Source organism: Vulpes lagopus, chromosome X, assembly GCF_018345385.1.
Source record: "Vulpes lagopus strain Blue_001 chromosome X, ASM1834538v1, whole genome shotgun sequence".
In the NCBI taxonomy this organism is placed as follows: domain Eukaryota; kingdom Metazoa; phylum Chordata; class Mammalia; order Carnivora; family Canidae; genus Vulpes; species Vulpes lagopus.
In genome coordinates, this window is record NC_054848.1 from 76,159,639 (window position 1) to 76,181,145 (window position 21,507).

General features: G+C 41.6%; 2 protein-coding genes across 13 annotated transcripts in view; both read left to right on the plus strand.

Moving 5' to 3' along the window:
* Positions 1–21,507, plus strand: part of LOC121482849 (G-protein coupled receptor-associated sorting protein 2) — a 139,563-nt gene that overhangs the window by 26,420 nt on the left and 91,636 nt on the right. The window lies entirely within an intron of this gene.
* GPRASP1 (G protein-coupled receptor associated sorting protein 1) lies at positions 11,473–20,756 on the plus strand. Of its 9 annotated transcripts, XM_041740811.1 has the most exons (6): positions 11,473–14,241; positions 14,508–14,594; positions 15,168–15,235; positions 15,381–15,488; positions 15,581–15,655; positions 15,968–20,756. In XM_041740811.1, exon 6 carries the CDS (start codon positions 16,289–16,291, stop codon positions 20,405–20,407), a length of 4,119 nt encoding a protein of 1,372 aa, XP_041596745.1. In that variant the 5' UTR covers positions 11,473–14,241; positions 14,508–14,594; positions 15,168–15,235; positions 15,381–15,488; positions 15,581–15,655; positions 15,968–16,288; the 3' UTR covers positions 20,408–20,756. The 9 variants fall into 9 exon arrangements, with proteins under 9 accessions (XP_041596745.1, XP_041596746.1, XP_041596747.1 ...); XM_041740812.1 differs by having other exon boundaries at positions 15,168–15,247; positions 15,381–15,655; XM_041740813.1 differs by lacking the exon at positions 15,381–15,488 and having other exon boundaries at positions 15,168–15,247.

Genomic DNA, 21,507 nt, shown 5'->3' on the forward strand with positions numbered 1-21,507 from the left:
GCAGTCAGGAGTACCCAGTAAATTAGGAGAAAAACCAGGAGAGTATGGTGTCTTGGAAACTAAGTCAAGATATTTCAAGAACGAAGTTTTCAACCTTACTGTTCAGCCCAACATTACTGATAGGTAAGGTGATCAAATATCCCTATTTTTCCAGGACAAGCCCAGTTTATGAATTTGTACAGGAATAGCTTGTTAACAACACTTTTTAAAAAGTTTTCTTTTTACTCTCAGAAATGTTTTGATTTGAATGATAAATTATATGGTCACTAGGATAATAGGTCAAGATGAGGATTGAGAATTGATTATTGGATTTACCAACATAGAGAACATTAGCAATCTTGATGAGCAGTTTCAATAGAGCAGTGAAACTTCATTAGATGTTGAAGATGAAGAAATAGAGTAGTATTAAGAAAAAGGAGGAGACAGTGTCAATAAACCACTGTTTTGAGGAATTTTGCAGCAAAATAAATGCAGTGGTAGCTATGGAATGATATGAGATAAAGGAAGAAATTTGCTTTTAAGATAGGAAATAGTAAAGCATGTTTAAATGTTGATGGGGATGTTTCACTAGAGAGGGAAATTGTTATGGTAAAAGAGAGAGAGAGAGAAAGAGAGAGAGAGAGAGAGAGAGAGAGAGAGAGAGAGAAGGAAATTTTGGAACAATGACCATGAGTAGAAGAGGTGGGACATTATCCAATGGAAATATGAAGAGGCTGGCTTTATATAGGATCATGGCCAGTTCATTCATAGAACATTAGAATAGGAAGAATTTATGGGCACAGATGCAAATGGTGAGTAGACATGGTGGTAGGAGTTTGTGGAAGGTCTCTTCAAATTGCTTTTATTTTTGCAATGAAATAAGCAAAGTCATCAGCTGAGAGAAAGTAATTTGGGTCTGAGGAGAGAAGAGAGGATGTGATATCTTTTTTTTTTATTTAGGTGAAATATATGTGACAAAATTTTCCATTTCAACCATTTTTAAGTGAACAATTAAGTGGCATTAATTACATTCACAGTTACACATCCATTACCACTATTTATTTCAAACATTTTTATCATGTTATGGGTTGAACTGTGTCTTCCAGAAAAGATATGTTAGAGTCCTAACATACACAAACATCAACTCAAAATGGATTAAAGACTTTAAACATGTGGCCTGAAACTCTAAAACTCCTAGACAAAAGCATAGGGGAAAGGCTTCTTGATATTAGTCTTTGGATATAGTACCAAAGCCACAGGCAACAAAAACCAGAATAGACAAACAACATTATATCAAACTAAAAAAGCTCATGTACTGCAAAGGAAATAATCAACAGAATGAAAAGGCAAACTACAGAATGAGAGAAAATGTTTGCATACCATATATCTAGGGGGGGCTAATACCCAAAATGTATAAGGAATCTCCACAACTCAATAGCAAAAAAAAAAAAAAAAAAAAAAGGAGAAAAGAAGAAGAAGAAAAGAAAAGATATAGAAGAAAAACAGGCAAAGGGCTTGAATAGACTGGTGCAGCCACTCTGGAAAACAGTATGGAGGTTCCTCAAAAAGTTAAAAATAGAGCTACCCTATGACCAAGCAACTGCACTACTAGGTATTTATTCAAAGGATACATACATAGTGATTCAAAAGGGAACATGCACCCAAATGTTTATAACAGCAATGTCCACAATAGCCAAACTATGAAAGAGCCCAGATGTCCATCAACAGATAAATGGATAAAGGAGATGTGGTATGTATATACAATGGAATATTACTCAGCCATCAAAAAAGAAATATTGCCATTTGCAACAACATGGATAGAACTAGAGGGTATTATGCTACGCAAAACAAATCAGTCAGAGAAAGACAATTATCATATGATTTCACTCATTTGTGAAATTTAAGAAACAACAGATGAACATAGGGGAAGGGAAAATGAAATAAGGTGAAAATAGAGAGGGAGGCAAACCATAAGAGACACTGAACTCTAGGAAACAAACTGAGGATTTCTGGAGGGCAGGTGGGTAGAGGGAAGGGATAACTGGATGATGAGCAATAAGGAGGGCTCTTGATGTAATGAGCACTGGGTGTTATATGCAACTGATGAGTCACTAAATTCTATCCCTGAAGCTAATAATACAGTATATGTTAGGTAAACTGAATTTAAATAAAAAAGTTTAAGAGATAAAAAAAATGAAGATATACAAATGGCCAACAGTTATAGAATAGGTGCCCAACATCACTAACCACCAGGGAAATGCAAATCAAAACCAAAATGAAATATTACCGTCCTAACAGATGGTATTATAAAAAAAAAAGTCACAAGTGTTAATTAGCAAGGATTTGAAGAAATTGAAACACTTACACATCATTGATGGCAATGTAAAATTGTGCAGCCATTATAGAATACAATATAGAGGTCCCTAAAACATACATAAATAAATACATACATGCATACATATCTTTCTAGATAGATAGATAGATAGATAGATAGATAGATAGATCTACCATATCATCTAGCAATTCCATATCTGGGTATATATCCAAAAAAAATTGAAATCAGGATCTCAAAAGGATTTCTGTTCTCCTTTATTTATTACAGCATTATTCACAATATCCAAGATATGGAAACAAACCAAGTGTCCATTGAAAATTGAATAATAAAATGTGGTATACCTAGAATTGAATATTATACAGCCTTAAAAAAAGAAGTAAATCCTGCCATTTGTAATAACATGGATGAATCTGTAGGACATTATGCTAAGTGAAATAAGGCAGTCACAAAAGGACAAATACTACATGATTCCACATCATGATTGTGATAGATTCCACATATAGGTGATATCTAAAATTATCAAACTCAGATGTGGATAGTAGAGTGGTGGTTAACAGGGGTTGGGAGGAGGGAGAAATGGGAAGTTGTTGAGGATGTATAAAGTTTCAATTGTGCAAGATGAAAATGTCCTAGAGATTTGTACAACATAATGCCTATAATAATACAGTTTTGTGCACTTAAAATTTAGTTAAGAATGGTAGATCTTGGGCAGCCCAGGTGTCTCAGGTTTAATGCTGCCTTCAGCCCAGGGCGTGATCCTGGAGACCCAGGATCAAGTCCCATGTCAGGTTCCCTCCATGGAGCCTGCTTCTCCCTCTGCCTTTGTCTCTGCCTCTCTCTCTCTGTGTCTCTCATGAATAAATAAATAAAATCTTTAAAAAAGGAATGGTAGATCTTGTGTTATGTGTTCTTACAACTGCAATAACACCAACAATAATGGGGCACAAATAAACTTTTGGAGAAGATAATATGTTATTACTTTGTGATGATGGTTTCATGAGTGTGTATACATATGTTCAAACTAACCAAATTGTGTATATTAAATATATGCAGTTTTTAATATGTTAGTTATATGTCAATAAAGCTGTTTTAAAAAGTCATCATTACACTTAAGGTAATCAAGTTTTCTCCTATGTTATCTTCTGGGAGTTTTTTAGTTCTTTTTATTTAGCTCTGTGATCCATTTTGAATTATTTTTTGTAGAGTATAAGGTCTGTGTCTAAATTCGGTTTCTTGCATGTGCATGTTCATTTCTTCTAGCACCATTTGTTAAAAAGACTATCTTTGCTGCATTATATGCCTTTGCCCATTTGTCAAAGATTAATTAACTGTATTTATGTCTGTATATTTCTGGACTCTTCTGTTCCACGGATCTATTTGTCAAATCTTTTGTCAGTATCACACCATCTTGATTACTGTAACTTTATAATAAGTCTTGAAGTCAGGTAATATCAGTCCTCTGACTCTGTTCTTCTTCAATATTGAGTTAGCTATTCTGGGTCTTTTGCCTCTTCATATAAACCTTAGTACCAGCTTGTCAACATCCATAAAATAATTTACTGGGATTTTGATTGCGATTGCATTGAATCGATAGACCAGGTTGGGAAAGACTGATATCTTGATAATATTTAATCTTCCTATCTATAAACACGGAATATCTCTCCACATTTATTCAGTTCTTCTAAGATTTCATTGTAGTTTTCCTCATATAGATCTTGTACATATTTGTTAGATTTATACCTATGGACTTCATTTTTTGGGGTGCTAATATAAAAGGTATTGTGTTTTTAATTTCAAGCTTCACTTGTTCATTGCTGGTATATAGGAAATCAATGGACTTTTGTATATTAGCCCTATCCTCTAGCCTTGATACTATCACTTATTACTTCCAAGAGTGTTTTTTTTTGTCTATGTTTTTCCAGTTTTCTATATAGACAATCATGCCACCTGCAAATAAAGGCAGTTTTATTTCTTCTTCCCAATTTGTATTCCTTTAATATTCTTTCCTGGGATTAATGCATTAACTGAGGATTCCAGGACAACTTTGAAAGGGAATGGTGGGAGAGGACGAACATCCTTGCCTTTTTCCTGATCTTCCAAGTTTATCACTATTAAGTATGATGTTAGCTATAGGGTTTTTGTATATGTTCTTTATCAAGTGAAGGAAGTTTTGCTGTATTCCTGGTCTGCTGAGACAACTTTATTCTTCTGCAGGTGGATATCCACTTGTCCCAGCACAGCTTGTGAACAGACAGTATTTTCAATAAATGGTGATTGAATTCCAGTCAAATGAATGTGAGATGAAATGATGTGAGCATTTCTTGACCACGGATTTTAAGAAGAGTGTGGACTACCTCTACTCTTTTTTTTTTTTCTCATTTTGCTGTGTAGAAGCAGACGTTGATGATGTCCTGTCATAGCAAAGCAGTAAGTGATGGTTAGGTAATGAGAAACATAACAAAATGTACTATGGACTTATATATATATATTTTTTTCTATTTTAAAAAGTAATTTGACATTCAGTTAACTTAGGTTTGCTGACAGTGTGGAAATTCAGGATTTCTTATCCCTTCAAAGCTAATAACCTTAGCTTACCAGCCCTTTTAATTCCAGAAATCCTCAAGGGGCACCCATAATCCCATGTCCTGAATTATGGTTTTCACATGATTTTTGCAGGTGTTGTTGCCACATTAAGCTTTACTATCCCAAACACTTAAGTTCCTCCAATGACTCCCTCGAATTTTCTCATTCCAGAGTCCTCATGATGTCAGAGTTGAGTACTGCTCTAAACTTTAAATGCATGTTGTAGAGGAATATATTTTCCTCTCTTTATGTTACACTTTATAGGTGGGATCTGCACACCAGAGCTTTATAGAGTGATATGCAACAGTTGTTTCTGGAATAACTTGCCTTTAAAAAAATTGTTTTTGTTTTATTTTGTTTTATCTGCTTTTGTTGTGACAGACATATAGTTGAGGGCATATGCTAATCCAGGCAAAAATAGGAGTCCTAATCCCAAATGTGGCCATTAAAATAGCTATACTTCCCTAATGACAAGGTGTTGTTTCTGGACTGAGGTCATTGCGCCTGGCTCTGTTTTCCCTCAAGATAAACTCTCTTAAGGCAGAACCCACTCTAAATGTGACCTGAAGATATTCTTGGGTCAGGTCTCCCTACAAGTTTTTTTTAATGTGCCTTGTCTCATGTAGTGGACACAGGCTGAGATCTTTCCCTGAGGCTTGTAAGACTACTGAAGCAGACATCTTTTGAGCCAGTTTCATCAAATAGTTCACAAGAACTGAACCCAGCTTTCTTGGTCCTGTGAGGGACTTGGGTTCCTGTGTAAAGCTCCTGAAACTCAGAGATAGGAGAATGGATAAATTCCAAGAATGCGTAGTTTGGCTCTATCTTAGACAAAAGGGAAATCTTAGATGGAAAATTTGCCTGAGGCAAATGAAGGACAGAAGAGAGACAAATTAACTTAAGTGGGCAAAAAACGGGTCCATGACTCTGATGATTGAGAGACAAGAGGAAATTATTTGACCTGCACAAGTTAAAGGATATGCTAGTTTGAAAGTTCACAAGCATGTATGCAGCACGGTGGGGCTGGGGGGAGCTTGGGGCACAGCTGCTTCTGTATCCCTCCCTGACTTAATGCTTGGAGGATTATTTTGTTCTAAAGTTGTTCCATAGGTCCCAAGCATATGGTGGGGGGTGGGGGGTGGGAGGGAGAAAAGAGGTAGGATTTTTCATTTATTAGGATCTGAGAATAGAGAGCCTAGGGTTCCACACATACACTCCTTATTGGCTAATTTAAGGCATAAGATTGGGAATTCGGACAGTGAAGGAAAAAGCAGAATGAATCAAGAGCTCAGTTGTTTCATTTAACCAGGGCATTTTGAAAGGTAACTTCATGGATGGGGGTGGCGGAGTTCCTTATCTGATTGTTTTGCTAGTAGGTGGGTCATACACCTAGCAGTGTGTCTATACGAGATGTATGTCTTTTTTTAAGTTTTTATTTTAATTCCAGTTAGTTAACATACAGTGTATATTAGTTTAAGGTGTACAATTTAGTGATTCAGGAGTTCCATACATCACCCAGTGCTAATCACAAGTGCATTCCTTAATCCCCGTCACTTATTTAACCCATATTCCTACTCACTTGCCCTATGGTCACCACTATTTTCTTTCTATAATTAAGAGCATTTCTCGGTTTGTCTTTCTTTTTTTATTTCCTCTGCTCATTTGTTGTGATGCTAAAATTCCACATATGAGTGAAATCATATGGCATTTCTCTTTCTCTGATTTACTTATTTTGCTTAACATTATACTCTCTAGCTCTATCCATGTCACTGCAAATGGCAAGATTTTGATCTTTTTTATGGCTAATATTACATTGTATTTATACCACATCTTCTTTATCCATTCATCAATAGATGGATACTGAGGCTGCTTCCATATTTTGGAAATAATGCTGTAAATAATGCTGATATAAACATAAGGGTGCATGTATCTCTACAAATTGGTGTTTTTGTATTCTTTGGGTAAATACCTGATAGTGAGATTGCTGGATTGTAGGGTAGTTCTATTTTTAACTTTTTGAGGAATTTCCATACTGTTTTCACAGTGGCTGCACCAGTTTGCATTCCTGCCAACAATACGAGAGGGTTCCTTTTACTCCACATCCTCACCAGTGCTTGTTGTTTCTTGTGTTGTTGATTTTAGCCATTTTGACATGTCTGAGGTCAAATCTCATTTGCATTTTCCTGATGATGAATGATGTTTAGCATTTTTTCATGTGTCTCTTGGCCATCTGGAGGTCTTTTTGGAAAAAAAAAATGTCTCTTGTCATGAGCATGCTATAAAGGTGCATACATGACTTGTATTTTTCCAGAATGTCAGTTTTATTCAATCATAAGACAAAGTTAATCATAGTTATAAAGCAGGTTCCAGTTTCCAAACTCTGTGATTAAACTTGGCTTTTTACATAACACATAGAGCAGAACATAAGCAAACCACACAACAAACAAGATAAAAGAAGGGCATAGGAAGTTAATGAACCAAATGGGAAGTTAGTCTGTGAGCACACAGTTGAGATAAGGCCAGTGTAGGTTGGCTCTTGGCACTAACTGCATATTATGTTCAAGCAGTGAAAGATCTCCATTCTGTTTGGAGATCAATTGGGCAGAGCCTTTGATGGCAGTTGCCTTTTTTTAAGTGGTCGGACATAAAGGGGTCATGTCTGAAGAGTCTATAACAGTTTGCTGTAAAAATCCTACCCCCTTTAAAGGGATTTAATCGGTCTTGAGCCCCTGCAGACTTCCTCTGGTTCTACTTGTTATCAGTTCTGTGGTGTCAGTTGATGCTGGTCTCTGTAATATCTCATGGCTGTAGTGTATTTAACTCCTTGAGTCATTGCTTGACATAGGCCCCTGCTTGACACAGACTCCTGCTTAACATGAGAGACTCCATTTGGCTTTCTACATCTGTTCATGTCTTCTCCCCAATTTTTGAATGAATTATTTATTTTTAAGATGTTGAGTGGTATCAGTTTTTTTTAATAGTTAATATACAAAGTTTTATTAGTTTCAGGTATGCAATATAGTGATTCAACAATTCTATATATTACTGAGTGCTCATTGAGATAAGTGTACTCTTAATGTCTTTTGCCTATTCCACCCATTCTTCACCTACCTTCCCTCTGGTAACCAGCTGTTTCTTCTCTATAATTAAGAGTCTGCTTTTTGTTTTTTTCCCCATTTTGATCTTTTGTTTTGTTTTTTAAATGCCACATATCGGTGAATTCACATGATATTTGTCTTTCTTTAACTGACGTATTTCACTTAGCATTATACTCTATTGCTCCAACTTATTTTGTGTGGCTGAATAATGTTCCACTATCTATATATCTATATCTATATCTATATCTATATCTATATCTATATCTAATCTATCTATATCTATCTCCTACATCTTCTTTATCCATTCATCTGCCCCTGGACACTTGGGCTGCTTCCATAATTTGGCTATTGTAAATAATGCTACAGTAAAAATAGGGGTGAATATATCCTTTTAAATTAGTGTTTTTGTATTCTTTGGGTAAATACCTAGTAGTGTGATTACTGGATCATAGGGTAGTTCTATTTTTAAATTTTTGAGAAACTTCCTACTGTTTTCCACAGTGACTGCACCAATTTGCATTTCTACCAACAGGGCATGAGGGTTCCTTTTTTCCTTCATCCTTGCCAATACTTGCTATTTCTTGGGTTTTTTATTTTAGCCATTCTAATTCATGTGAGATGATATCTCATTGTAGTTTTGATTTGCATTTCTCTGATGATGAGTAATGTTGAGTATGTTTCCATATGTCTGTTGGCCATCTGGATGTCTTCTTTGGAGAAATCTCTGTTCATATATTCTGTCCATTGGATTGTTTTTTGGGTGTTGAATTTTGTAAGTTCTTTTATATATATGTATATATGTATATATATAAAATATACATATATATTTTATTGAAGTTCGATTTGCCAACATACAGTATAACACCCAGTGCTCATCCCATCAAGTGCCCCCCTCAATGCGCGTCACCCAGTCAGTCACCCCATCCCCCTGCCCACCTCCCCTTCCACTACCCCTTGTTCGTTTCCAAGAGTTAGTACTCTCTCATGTTTTGTCACCCTAATTTCTCCCACTCATTTTCCCTCCTTTCCCCTATAATCCCTTTCACTATTTTTTATATTCCACGTATGAGTGAAACCATACATTGTCCTTCTCCGATTGACTTACTTCACTCAGCATAATACCCTTCAGTTCTATACACGTCGAAGCAAATGGTGGGTATTCGTCGTTTCTAATGGCTGAGTAATATCCACTGTGTGTATATAACATCTTCTTTATCCATTCATCTTTTGACGGACATCGAGGCTCCTTCCACAGTTTGCCTATTGTGGACATTGCTGCTATAAACATTGTGGTGTGCAAGGTGTCCCGGCATTTCACTGCATCTGTATCTTTGGGATAAATACCCAGTAGTGCCATTGCTGGGTCATAGGGTAGCTCTAATTTTAACTCTTTGAGGAACCTCCACACAGTTTTCCCAAGTGGCTGTACCAGTTCACATTCCCACCAACAGTGTAAGAGGTTCTCCTTTCTCCATATCCTCTCCAACATTTGTCGTTTCCCGTCTTGTTAATTTTCACCATTCTCAATGGTGTGAGATGGTATTTCATTGTGGTTTTGGTTTGTATTTCCCTGATGGCCAGTGATGCAGAGCATTTTCTCATGTGCTTTTTGGCCATGTGTATGTCTTCTTTGGTGAAATTTCTGTTCATGTCTTTTGCCCATTTCATGATTGGATTGTTTTTTTCTTGGGTGTTGAGTTTAGTAAGTTCTTTATAGATCTTGGATACTAGTCCTTTATCTGATATGTCATTTGCAAATATCTACTCCCATTATGTAGGTTGTCTTTTAGTTTCATTGATTGCTTCCTTGCTGTGCAAAAACTTGTATGTTGATGTAGTCCGAATAGTTTATTTTTGCTGTTTCCCTTGCCTCAGGAGACTTAGTTAGAAAAACTTGTTATGGCTGATGTCAGAGAAGTTGCTATCTGTGTTTCCTTCTAGGATTTTTATGATTTCAGGTCTTATATTTAGGTCTTTAATCCATTTTGAATTTATTTTTATATAAGATGCAAGAAAGTGATCCAGTTTCTATCTTTTGCATGTTGCTGTCCATTTTTCCCAGCACCATTTATTGAAAACATCTTTTTCCCACTGACAATCTTGCCTCCTTTGTCAAAGATTAATTGACCATATAATTATGGATTTATTTCTGAGCGTTCTATTCTGTTCTATTGCTCTGATTGTGTGCCAGTACCATACTGTTTTAATTACTACATCATTGTATTATAATTTGAAGTCCAGAATTGTGATGCCTTCAACTTTGCTTTTCCTTTTTAAGGATGCTCTGGATGCTTGGGGGTCTTTTGTGCTTCCATGCAAATTTTAGGATTGTTTGTTCTAATTCTATGAAAAATACTGCTGTATTTTTGTAAGGATTGCATTAAATGTATAGATTGCTTTGGATAGCATAGACATTTTAACAATATTTGTTCTTCCAATCCGTGAGCATGGAATTTCTTTCCATTTCTTTGTGTTGTCTTCAATTTCTCTCATCAGTGTTTAATAGTTTTCAGAGTACAGGTCTTTCACATCTTTGGTTAGGTTTATTCCTAGGTATCTTATTATTTTTGGTTCAGTTGTAAAATGAGATTGTTTTCTTAATTTCTCTTTCTGATGCTTCAATATTGCTATATAGTAATGCAAGATTTCTTTACTTCAATTTTGTACCCTTTGACTTTACTGAATTTGTTTATCAGTTCTAACAGTTCTTGATGAACTCTTTAGAGTTTCTGTATATAGTATAATGGATGATTTTTTGAAGTGGATAACTTGGAAATCAAAAGCTCAGTGTCATGCACTTACACAAGATTTCAGAGGCTAGTCAATGTTATATAGGTGCTAGTGGAGACACTGAGGAGTGAAACTTTGGCTGTTGCAATCAGACCAGAATTCCTTTTAGAAGGAAGTAAATAGACTATTACTTAGCAGCCACAGAGACATATGACACCATCATGTTTCAATCTTTTATATGTTCTCACATATTAAAGATGGCACTTATATGATTTATACACACAAAGTGCTAACACACAAAGGGCATAAAATAGGACATTTCACAGTTTAATTAATATTAAATAGCGATAGGGCCTGTTCTGTAAATCCATTGAGAACAAATTGTCCAACAAATTTTCAAAGTCTCACATTGTAACCAGTCAGCTTCTGGTAGATCCACTCCTCTGTCAGTATATGTCTTGGGATGAATACCTGATAACCTTGGTAATTATCAGACAACTTTATGCTGGTATAACCACAAAATTTTTGGATAAGAAATTGAATAAGAAAGATAAAAAAGAAACTACAAGTAAATGTAGCTTCCACAAAAACAGGGATTTCTTTCACGATTGTTTCTACTCTAATTCCAGTGCCTAGGATAAAGATATTCATATGTATTTCTTGAATTAATGAAAGGCACCAGAGACTTTAAGAAAGTGAAAGAACAGTTCAGGGAGTAAAGACCTTCACACACACCCACAGATCCCAGCAGAGCTCAGACTCCCTTCTTCAAGGCTGGCATTCAACCAAGAGGGTATGCTATGGAACAAAGAAAAAAATGATCCACAATTCAACTAAAGCCATTTAAACAGCACAGTAAAAAGAAGCCCTCCTCTGATAATTGATATCCACTGTCAGTCCAGATATTGTATAGAATCATCTCCAGATATTTTTATCACCTAAATATTGCACAGTTATAATAAATGTTTAAAAACAAAACTTGAAAAAAAAATAAAAACAAAACTTGAAATGAAAATATCTGAAAATTCCTGGAAAGAATATGCTTCCCTTTTCATCCTCAAAAACATCAGTGATTTTCAGCAAATGGAGACTTTCTTCAAGATAAACCTCAAAGGCCACTGCAAAAATCTCTTCTTTAGAAAACAGAGACGGGGGTTGCTGGAGAGGGTGGTTATAGGGGTAAGAGATGAGCCCCCAAGGTGATCTTCCCAGGGGTTCAAGGCTAAGTAAAGGAAGTCAAGGGGAATGGACTTTATCAACATGGTGAGTAAATTCAGTTCCTACTGCTGTTGTCAACACATTACTACATTCTTGGCAGCTTAAAATAACACAAAAGTATTATCTTACCGTCCTGGATGTTGGGAAAACAACAAGGGTCTCACTGGTCTGAAATGAAGGCGATGGCCAGGATTCATTTCTCTGAAATGCTTTTGCCTTTTCTAGCATCAGGAAGCTACCTGCATTCCTTGGGCCTTGGTTTTGTTTCATCTTCGAAGCCAGCAATGCTTTCTCTTTCTACTTCACTGTGACACTGGCCCTTCTGCCTACTTCTTCCACATCTGAAGTACCTTTGTAATTAACACTGGCCAGGAAGAGGCCCAGCATATTTTTATTTTAAATTCAGCTGATTAGCAATCTTAATTCCATCAACAATCTTCTCCTTTGCCCTGTGACATCACATATTTACAGGTTCTGTAAAATAGGATATGGACGTCATTGAGGGACCTTTATTCAGCCTATCACAGTGAAAGTGCCATTTAATTGGGTTTAAAATGGGCACCAGCAGGTTTGTGCTCAACCACAGTGGAGCTTAAACATGTTGCTCTGTTTGTGCCATGGAGCACAGAAAGGAAGGGCTCAAGACGACAGGAAGGATGTAAAGGTAAAGAAATGAGAGGATTCAAGAACCACCAGGCTTCTGTCTTGGGGAAGTAGGTACAGGATGACGCCTTCCTCCAAAGTGTGGCTGGGGAAACTAGACAGGTGTGTATGGCAAGTGGCTGAGATCCAAGCTGGTTCTAATCCCTGCCACATTTCCACTCTGCCGAAGATCGTGAGAGCTTGGATGGGACTGCAAGAGACTTGATAGCCCAGTTGAAGAGGAGCCAGGACCAGCCCGGCACCGGGCCACGGGGGCAACAGACAGGAAAGATCGTATGACCCAGTGCGGGTCCTGATAGGGAAAAAAACGGCCCTCCGTCTTGGGCAACTAACTGTGAGGACCGCGAAATGGCAAAGCATGTTACCGGTTTGTTTGTTTGTTTGTTTGTTTTAATAAATTAATTTTTTATTGGTGTTCAATTTACCAACATACAGAATAACACCCAGTGCTCATCCCGTCCATGTTACCGGTTTGAATGAGGCGGGGGAAACAGCAGTGTGGCAGAAAGAATGGGCGCAGAGCAGTGGTTGGTTTCCTCAGGTTACAGGTGTGTAGGTCTCCTTCCATTAGAAAAGACGCAGTGGTGAGGCCTCCATGGGAACCCCCGCCCACCTTCCTCCCTTCCGTGGCCCCGCGAAGCAATGAAGGAAAGGGCCACCCCAGGACCTCCGGGGCAGTCTGGGCTTAGGTCGTCTCTCCCCTTGCAGCCTGCTGTCCTGACAGGCCCTCGCCCACCAGCCTCGAGTGAGGGTGGCGGACGGAATGGGGGAGGGGGGCAGGCAGACGGTGAGCAGCCTGGGGGCTCTCCCACACCGAGGGGCGGTTGGTATCCATCCGCTGCTGCCTGCAGCGCACTTTCTCCGCCCTTCCCCCCCCCCCCGCCGTCCCCCTCACCCCCGGTCTCTCGATGCTAGCCCCCCCCGCTAACGGTCCCCTGGTCCCACATATCGCGGTGCCAGCAATGAGGGGGTGGTCGCGGCCGAGGTCTGTCTGCAGAGGCGGGCTGCTGTGAGCCCGCCCCTTAGGCCGGGGCTCCTCCCGGCCCCGCCCCCTCTGGGTCGGAACTAGGGTGGGCCGGGGAGGGGGCGTCGAGCCCATTCGTGCCGTATCCCTCCGCCCCCCTTCCCGACACCCTCGCCGCGAGCGTTTCGTGCCGCATCCTGCGCAGCCCCTGCCCAGTTTGGTGCGGCAGCGCGGGGGTGGGGGGGGCGGGACGCCTCTTTGCAATTGTGGCCGCGCGCAAGGCGGTGGGAATCCGGGTGAGGAGCTCTGAGAGGAGGGGGAGCCCAACGACCGGCACCTTGAGCCTGTGAAGGCAAGTGGGGGTGTCGTGGGGTGGGGGAGGCGGGGAGGCCCCCACTGTCGCCCGCTTCCAGCCCTCCCGGGCCCCAGACCCTGGCAGCCTGGCAAAGAGGAGGCGACCCGGTCGTAGCTGGTGCCTGAGAGAGGTGCGCAGCGCCACGGGACCCCTGGCGAGGAGAGGCGGCGACCCGCGCGGGCCGGGCCCACCCAGGGCACGGGGGCTGGCCGGAGAGGCTGGCTCCCTCGGATCCTGTGGAGACGAACTGCGCCCTCCACTCCGCAGCCACCTTTCCAGGGACCCGCGACCCGCCCTCGACGGTGCCTGTGCCGGGGTAGAGCTCTGGGGGGAGGCTGCTGAGGAAGAAATGGCGGAGCGGGTGCTGGGGTGGGGGGCGCCCAGGGAAGCCGCCGGGGCGGGAGAGGGGGGCGGCGTCCGAGAGCTGTGCCCCGCTGGCGGGAGCGGGTGGCGGGTGGAGTTGGCCACTCCACTCCGGGCCGGGCCCTGATTCTGGAAAGGGCCCTATTGGGCCCGCGCCGCGGGTGCCGTCCCTTACCACAGGCGGCTGATTGATGCCAAAGTCGTCTCTCTGCGCGGTAGGTCTGGCGCTTTCGTCCCGCAGGGTGCATCTGTAAAGGAGAGGCTTCAGAAAAAGGAGGAGGAGGACGATGGCCTGGATTTCTGGAGGTGTGTGTGGAGCTGGGGCGGGGGGGGGGGGGCGGGGGGGGGGGGAGGCGGCGGTGGGCAGCAGCCAGTGTGGAGACCCGAATCGGGGTGGGGTGACTGCGACCAGAACAGATCAGGCATCCAGGAATACCTTGTAAAATTCTTCTTTGTATTAGCTTTCTAAGCACTTCCCTTGTCTTCCTTCCTCACCTCCACCCAAAATTTGTGGCAGGAAAAGATGGACTAGGAGGTGAGGGTGAGACAGAAGTCGTAATTACAAGTCCCAGTCACATTCTGTTTTTTGGAGTATTTTGTGTACTTTTCCTCCTTTCCGTAGTACAGAGCAAGGCATTTTGAACACCTAATGGTGAATCTGCAGAATTGGAGATGGGAATAATTGGACGTGAGTGATGTGAGGAGTTGTTACTTAGAACCCTGAAACAGAGGGCCTAAATTAAATGAGAATATTCTATCAACAGAACGCTAAATGTTAGAAGATAATATGGATATCCTTAACCTTTGTATTGTTCAGTCAGCTAAGCACTCAGTTGCCACCATTATTTCCTAAACGTTTGCCTTTGTGTCTGTCCATAGACCTGCTTTAAGGCTGTTCACTTCTGTAAGGAAGGAGAGGAGAAGGAGACTGGTTCAAATCTCTGGAGGTTAGTGTGAAGGTGGGTAAATCAAGGGAGTACTATAGAGTAAGATCATAGCAAGTGTCTTTGATCCAAGTGGGTCTCCTCCACCTCTCCTGCTTGCTGCCAGATTTACACACTGCCACAGCATGTCCCTGTCTATTTCCTGCAGGAGATATTAGCAATATTGGGGTAGGTGTAGATTGGCTGTGGAGGAGAGGAGAAGACCTACCTGAGAGCAAAGACCAGGAGATAGGAAACAGCAATTTGAACTCTTATGGTAAGAGAGAGATTTACATCAAAGGTCAGCATGCCCTCTTATCTATCTAGCTATCATCCTCCATTCTCTCCTTTATTTTTACTTATTACTAGGATAGCCTACAGGCTGCTTTAGGGCTTAACACTGGAATCAAGAAAGGAGGGGGAAATCACACCACATCCATACAGGTTGGTATGAAAGTGGGTTCAACTTTGGGTGGGGAAGTGGAAATCAACACAGGCCCAAGAATGATTAGGGTATTCTAGGGGGCTCCCAAACCTCTCTCATTGCCAACACTCACCAATTTCACACCTGTTCTGTATTAAGCAAATAACATGGCAAACTCGGGTAAAACATGGGTGAAATGAGGGTGACAGAAGACTTTCTACTAGTCTAACTGTCCCACTAAACATTCAAAGTCCAGTCTCTCTCTGTGAATCCCTGTATGGAGCAACACAATTAGTAGAGATTCAAAGCCCCATGTCATTCTCTTTCCTTAGATCCACCTCCAGTGGCAACTCTGGTGGTGTTGGAATTGCTGCTGACCACCACCCTCAACAGGTCTGCACCCACCCAGGAACATTCATCGTTCCCCAGCTTGATTGTGCCTCTTCTGCACTTTGTGATATTGACTGAGGCTAGGCTTCGGAAGGAGGTTAATTGACTGCTGGACTGGTGATTGACTCTAACATTTGTTTCCAACTATACCACCTGAATCACTGAAAGATTAGAGTGTGAAGATACAAAACTGGGAGAGATCTGTAGTAGAGGCTGAGACTGGGGTAGGGCTACCTAACTGGGCCTCCTCTGTAAATTATACCATGACTAGGGTTGATATTGAACCTACTGCCCAGGCAAAGCCTGAAAAAAAGGCTGGAGAAGAGGTTGGGGGTGGGGCTAAAAGAGAGAATGAAGTCCCATTGGTGGTCAGACCCAAGGTTAGGACCCAGGTACAGGTAATGCTTGGGGCAAGGCCTAAATCTGATGCCATGGTAGTAGGTGGTGTAAAGCCCAAAGCTGAAGATATGGTAGTAGGTGTGGTGCATCCTAAGAAAGAAGCCAAGGTGATCCCTGGGGCAAGGCCCATAGATAAAGCCCATTCATGGGCCCAGACTGAATTTGATGGTAAAGCAATGTTGAAGACAGAGGGAGTGTCCCAGACCAATGCCACAGCTTGGCCTACGGTCAGTACAGAATCTGGGTCAGTTGCTAAATCTAAGATTTTATCTCTGGATAGGGAACCGATCAGTGTGGACATTGAGTCCTTTTCTGGCACCAAAGTCAAGTTCCAATCAGGAATACAGCCTTTGTTTGGGTCAGAGAAGACCAGTATGGGGTCTTGGTGGTACCCCAGGCCTACATCCAAAGAAGAGTTCTCTCACAAGTGTGAACACAGAGAGGATCTGAATTCATGGTTCTGGAGTGGAGAAGAGGTCAGTACAAATTTTCATCCTAGAGGCAGGGTAAAGGGCAGTGCCAGATCTAGGAGCATGGCCAAAGAAGAGGCCATGTCTAGGCCCAACACCAATCGGGAATTTTATATTTTGTCTAGTTCTAGCTCTGAGGATGAATCTAATAAGACATCCTGGTTCTGGGCCAGAGAAAAGACTAATATCTGGTCCAGGCCCAAGGAAGAGACCAATAACAGGTCCAGGTTTAGGTCCATGAAAGAACTCTATGAGTCCAGTTCTGGATCTGAATATGAGGACAATGTGAAGTCCTGGTTCTGGGCTAGAGAGGAGGCCAAATCCAGGTCCAAACCCAGAGCCAGGAAAGGGGCCAATGTCAGGGCCAGGCACAGGGCCAAGCAAGAAGATTACATTGATTTTGTGTCTGGATCTATAAATGTAGTAAAAAAAGAATACTGGATTTGGCCTGGAGAAAAGGCTAATAACTTGCCAAGGCCCAAATCCAAGAAAGAGGCCAGGGCCAGAATAATAGCTAAGGAAAAGCCCAAAACTAAGGCCAGGGCCAGGTCCAAGCAAGAAGCCAGGTCTGAGGAAGAGTTCCTCATTGGGACCTGGTTCTGGGCTACAGAAGAGTCTAATGTAGTGGGTGGGGACAGTGTCAAGTACAATTCTCAAGTGGAGGATGAGTCCATTGTTGGCTGTTGGTTCTGGACTGAAGAAGAAGCCAGTATGAGGATTGATGCCAGCAGTAAATCCAGACCAAGGACTGAGGAAGAGTCTATTAGCAATTCCATGTTTGTGTCTGGGGAAAAGACCATTATGGAAACTGGGGCTGAGACCACCTCCAAATCTATGGTAGTATGTGATAAAGAAAAAGTCATTGCTGATTCCTGTTTCTGGGCTAGTGAAGAAACCAACCTAGAGCCTGAGGAAGAGACCATTTTTGAGCCCTGGTTTTGGGTCACTATTGAGGCCAGTGTAGAATCTGATGTTAGAGCCAACTGTGCATCCAGGCCAAGGTCTGAGGAAGCAGAGGTTATTGGTCCCTGGTTCTGGGATGGAAAAGTGGTCAATACAGAGGCTGAGTTTGTAGAAGAAGCCAATCCAGAAGATAAAGAAGATACAATATTCGGGTCCTGGTTTTGGGCTGGGAACCAAGCCCAGATAGATTCTGGGGCTAAAGTCAGCTGTGACATCATGCCAGGAGCTGAGGAGCCCATCATTGGGTCATGGTTCTGGGAAGGAGTAGAAGCTTGTGTGGGGACTGAGATCAGCAAGAAGTCTAGCCTGAAGGACAAGGAAGAGGTTATTATATCATCTTGGTTTGGGACCACAGAAGAGGTCAGTATGAAGTACGGTACTGGTGCCAGATGCAAATTTATGGCAAGGGCTGAAGACACCAATAATGAGTCTTGCTTCTTGGATGAAGATGATCCATGCATGTATACTGCCAATGGAAGCAGCTGGAAGTCTAGGCCAGAGGAGGAACAGGAAACTGTTGATTCATCATTCTGGTCCAGAAAATACACAAGCCCAGAGACCATTATAGGGCCCTGGTTATGGGCTACAGAAGAGGTCAGTATAGATGATAGGACTGGAGAAGAGGCCAAGCCACTGATGGAGGAAGAGACCATGATCACATCCTGGTTCTGGAAAGGAGATGAAACCATTAGAGAGGCTACAGGCAAAGAAGAATCCAGGCCAAATGCTAAGGAGGAAGACATTATTGGTTCTTGGTTCTGGGCTGGGGATGAAGACAGGCTCAAGATAGCAGCTGAGGCTAGAAAAGAGGACAGGCTGGCAGCTGAGGAGGAAGCTATTGTTGGGTCTTGGTTCTGGGCCAGAGAAGAGATGATTAGGAAGGAGGCTGGCTTCTGCAACAAATCTAGTCCAGAGGCTGAAGAGGAGGTAGCCACTGTTGGTTCTTGGTTCTGGGCTGAAGAAGAGGCCAGTCTGGAGGCAGGAGTCAGTTTCGAGTCCATGCCAGTGACTGAGGAAGAGGAAGTCATTTTTGGGTCCTGGTTTTGGGCTGAAGAAGACGACAGTATAGAGATTGGGCATCAGGCAACAGGTGAGAGCAGGTCAAGGACTGAAGAAGAAATCCTTTTTAGATCCTGGTTCTGTGCTGCAAAAGAAGCCAGCATAGAAGCAGAGAAATGCTGTGTATCCAATTCAGAGGATGATGAGATAATTTTTGAGTCCTGGTTCTGGTCTGGAAAGAAGGACATTAATGAGACTGGAACTGTTGTTACCTGTGAGTCCAGACCAGAAAATGAGGAAGGGATAGTTGTTGGGGCCGGGTATGAGATCAGCCAGGAAACCAGGACAGTAGCTGAGGAGGATGAGGCCATAGTGGGGTCCTGGTTCTGGGCAGGAGATGAGGCCCATTTTGAATCAAATCCTAGCCCTGTGTTCAGGGCTATCTGCAGTTCTGGGTGTTCATTTGAGCAGGAGCCTGATGCTTCATGCAGGCCCCAGAGCTGGGAAGAGGTCACTGTTCGGTTCAAGCCTGGTCCGTGGGGTAGGGTTGGTTTCCCATCTCCAATCCCCTTTAGGTTTCCAAAAGAGGCAGCATCTCTGTTCTCTGAAATGTTTAGAGGAAAGCCCAAGCACATGGAACTTACCCCAGAATGGGAAGAGCAGGAATCTTTGCTTCAGCCTGATCAGCCTGAACCTGAGTTTCCATTTCAGTATGATCCATCCTACAGGTCTGTCAGAGAAATTCAGGAGCATCTCAAGGCCAGGGAGAGTGCAGAGCCTGAGAGTTGGTCCTGTAGCTGCATACAATGTGAGCTTAAAATTGGTTCTGAAGAATTTGAAGAACTCCTTCTATTAATGGACAAAATCCAAGATCCTTTTATTCATGAAATATCAGAAATTACAATGGGTATGAGAAGTGCTTCTCAATTTACTCGAGATTTCATTCGGGATTCAGGTGTTGTCTCACTTATTGAGACCTTGCTCAATTATCCTTCGTCCCGAGTTAGGACAAGTTTTTTGGAAAATATGATTCGCCTGGCTCCACCTTATCCAAATCTAAACATGATTCAGACATATGTATGTCAAGTGTGTGAAGAAACCCTTGCTTACAGCTTAGATTCCCCTGAACAGCTATCTGGAATAAGGATGGTTAGACATCTCACTACAACTACTGACTACCACACACTGGTTGCCAAGTATATGTCTGGATTTCTCTCCTTGTTAGCCATGGGCAATACCAAAACAAGGTTTCATGTTCTAAAAATGCTAATGAATTTGTCTGAAAATCCTGTCATGACAAAAGAATTACTCCATGCTAAAGCAATGTCAGAATTTATGGGCCTTTGTAACAGGAAAGAGACAAATGACAATATTCAAGTTCTAGCGATGTTTGAGAATATTGGTAACAATATCAAAAAGGAGACAGTACTGTTCACTGATGATGATTTCAGTCTTGAGCCACTTATTTCTGCATTCCATGAAGTTGAGGAATTTGCTAAGGAACTGCAAGGCAAAACAGATGATCAAAAGGACCCTGAGGCAGACCAATAAAATTAGTATGGTTAATCATTTGCCTTTGTCCTTATGTTCCTGAGTTAACAATTCCTCGAATAATGTTTTGATTTACATAGTTGGTTCTGTGTTGTAATGTACATCTTTATTGTTAACACTGACTTTACCCAACACTGTATGAGCTGAATCATTTTGATGCCAAATGAATATTAGAACTGAAAGCACATTTGTTGATATTTGTGTTTTTGTCCAGATTGTGACATTTAGTATTTAAGCTAAAGTGAACTGAGCCATCGTGAGTAAGGCAGCTACCCTTCTGATTGTCATTCTAGTTTATTGAGGTCTATTTGAGTTTTGTTTGTGTTTTCAATAAAGTTGTGTTAAAGTTGTCAGAAGTCACCCTTATCCCTGAACTTAAGATACAGAAGCAAAGATAACACAGGAACACATACAGGTAATTAATGTATAAATAATATGTTCCTTGAAAAAGCTTATTCTAATAACTTTAAATGCAAAACTTACCATGGGCTGCTACTCAGGGCATGCCTCAGAGAAAAAGGACCCAATTAAGTCGGGCTTTGGAATGTGTGAAAGAGATTGGGTGGTGTGAAGAAAAGCATGGAGTTGGAAAAGGAGTTTGTACAGGAGTGAGTTATCCAGTCAGCCTGCAGTGGCTAAGGGATATAGAGTATGAGGTAAGTTTTGAAGAACTGAGAAGTTGGGTTTTGCAGCTCAAAGTATGGGTGTTTCTTTGATAACTGCCTGAAAGGTAAAAGCATAAGACAGGAAAGTAGATAAAATTAACTGAGTTTGGAAAACCATTTCTTCAGGGTGGTGCCTGTGGAAAATGTTGCTGTAATACAGCCACTAAAAGTGAGGAGGTACAGATTTTTAAATTGAATCAGAAAAGCTCTGGTGCTTGGTGAAATAGAAAAGACTGGTATCATACATGGAAAGTATAACACCATTATAAAAATGTGTGTAAGTGGACCAAATCTATGCAAACTTGTATTTGGCTATGGAAAAATCTGTAATGACATAAAGGAGAAGCCTGGGTGGCTCAGCAGTTTAGCGCCGCCGTCAGCCCAGGGCCTGATCTTGGAGGCCCTGGGATCAAGTCCCACATCTGGCTTCCTGCG

Bases quoted from the DNA above. Each gene is read 5' to 3' on its own strand.
- GPRASP1 (XM_041740812.1), top strand. From the start codon at position 16,289: ATGACTAGGGTTGATATTGAACCTACTGCCCAGGCAAAGCCTGAAAAA.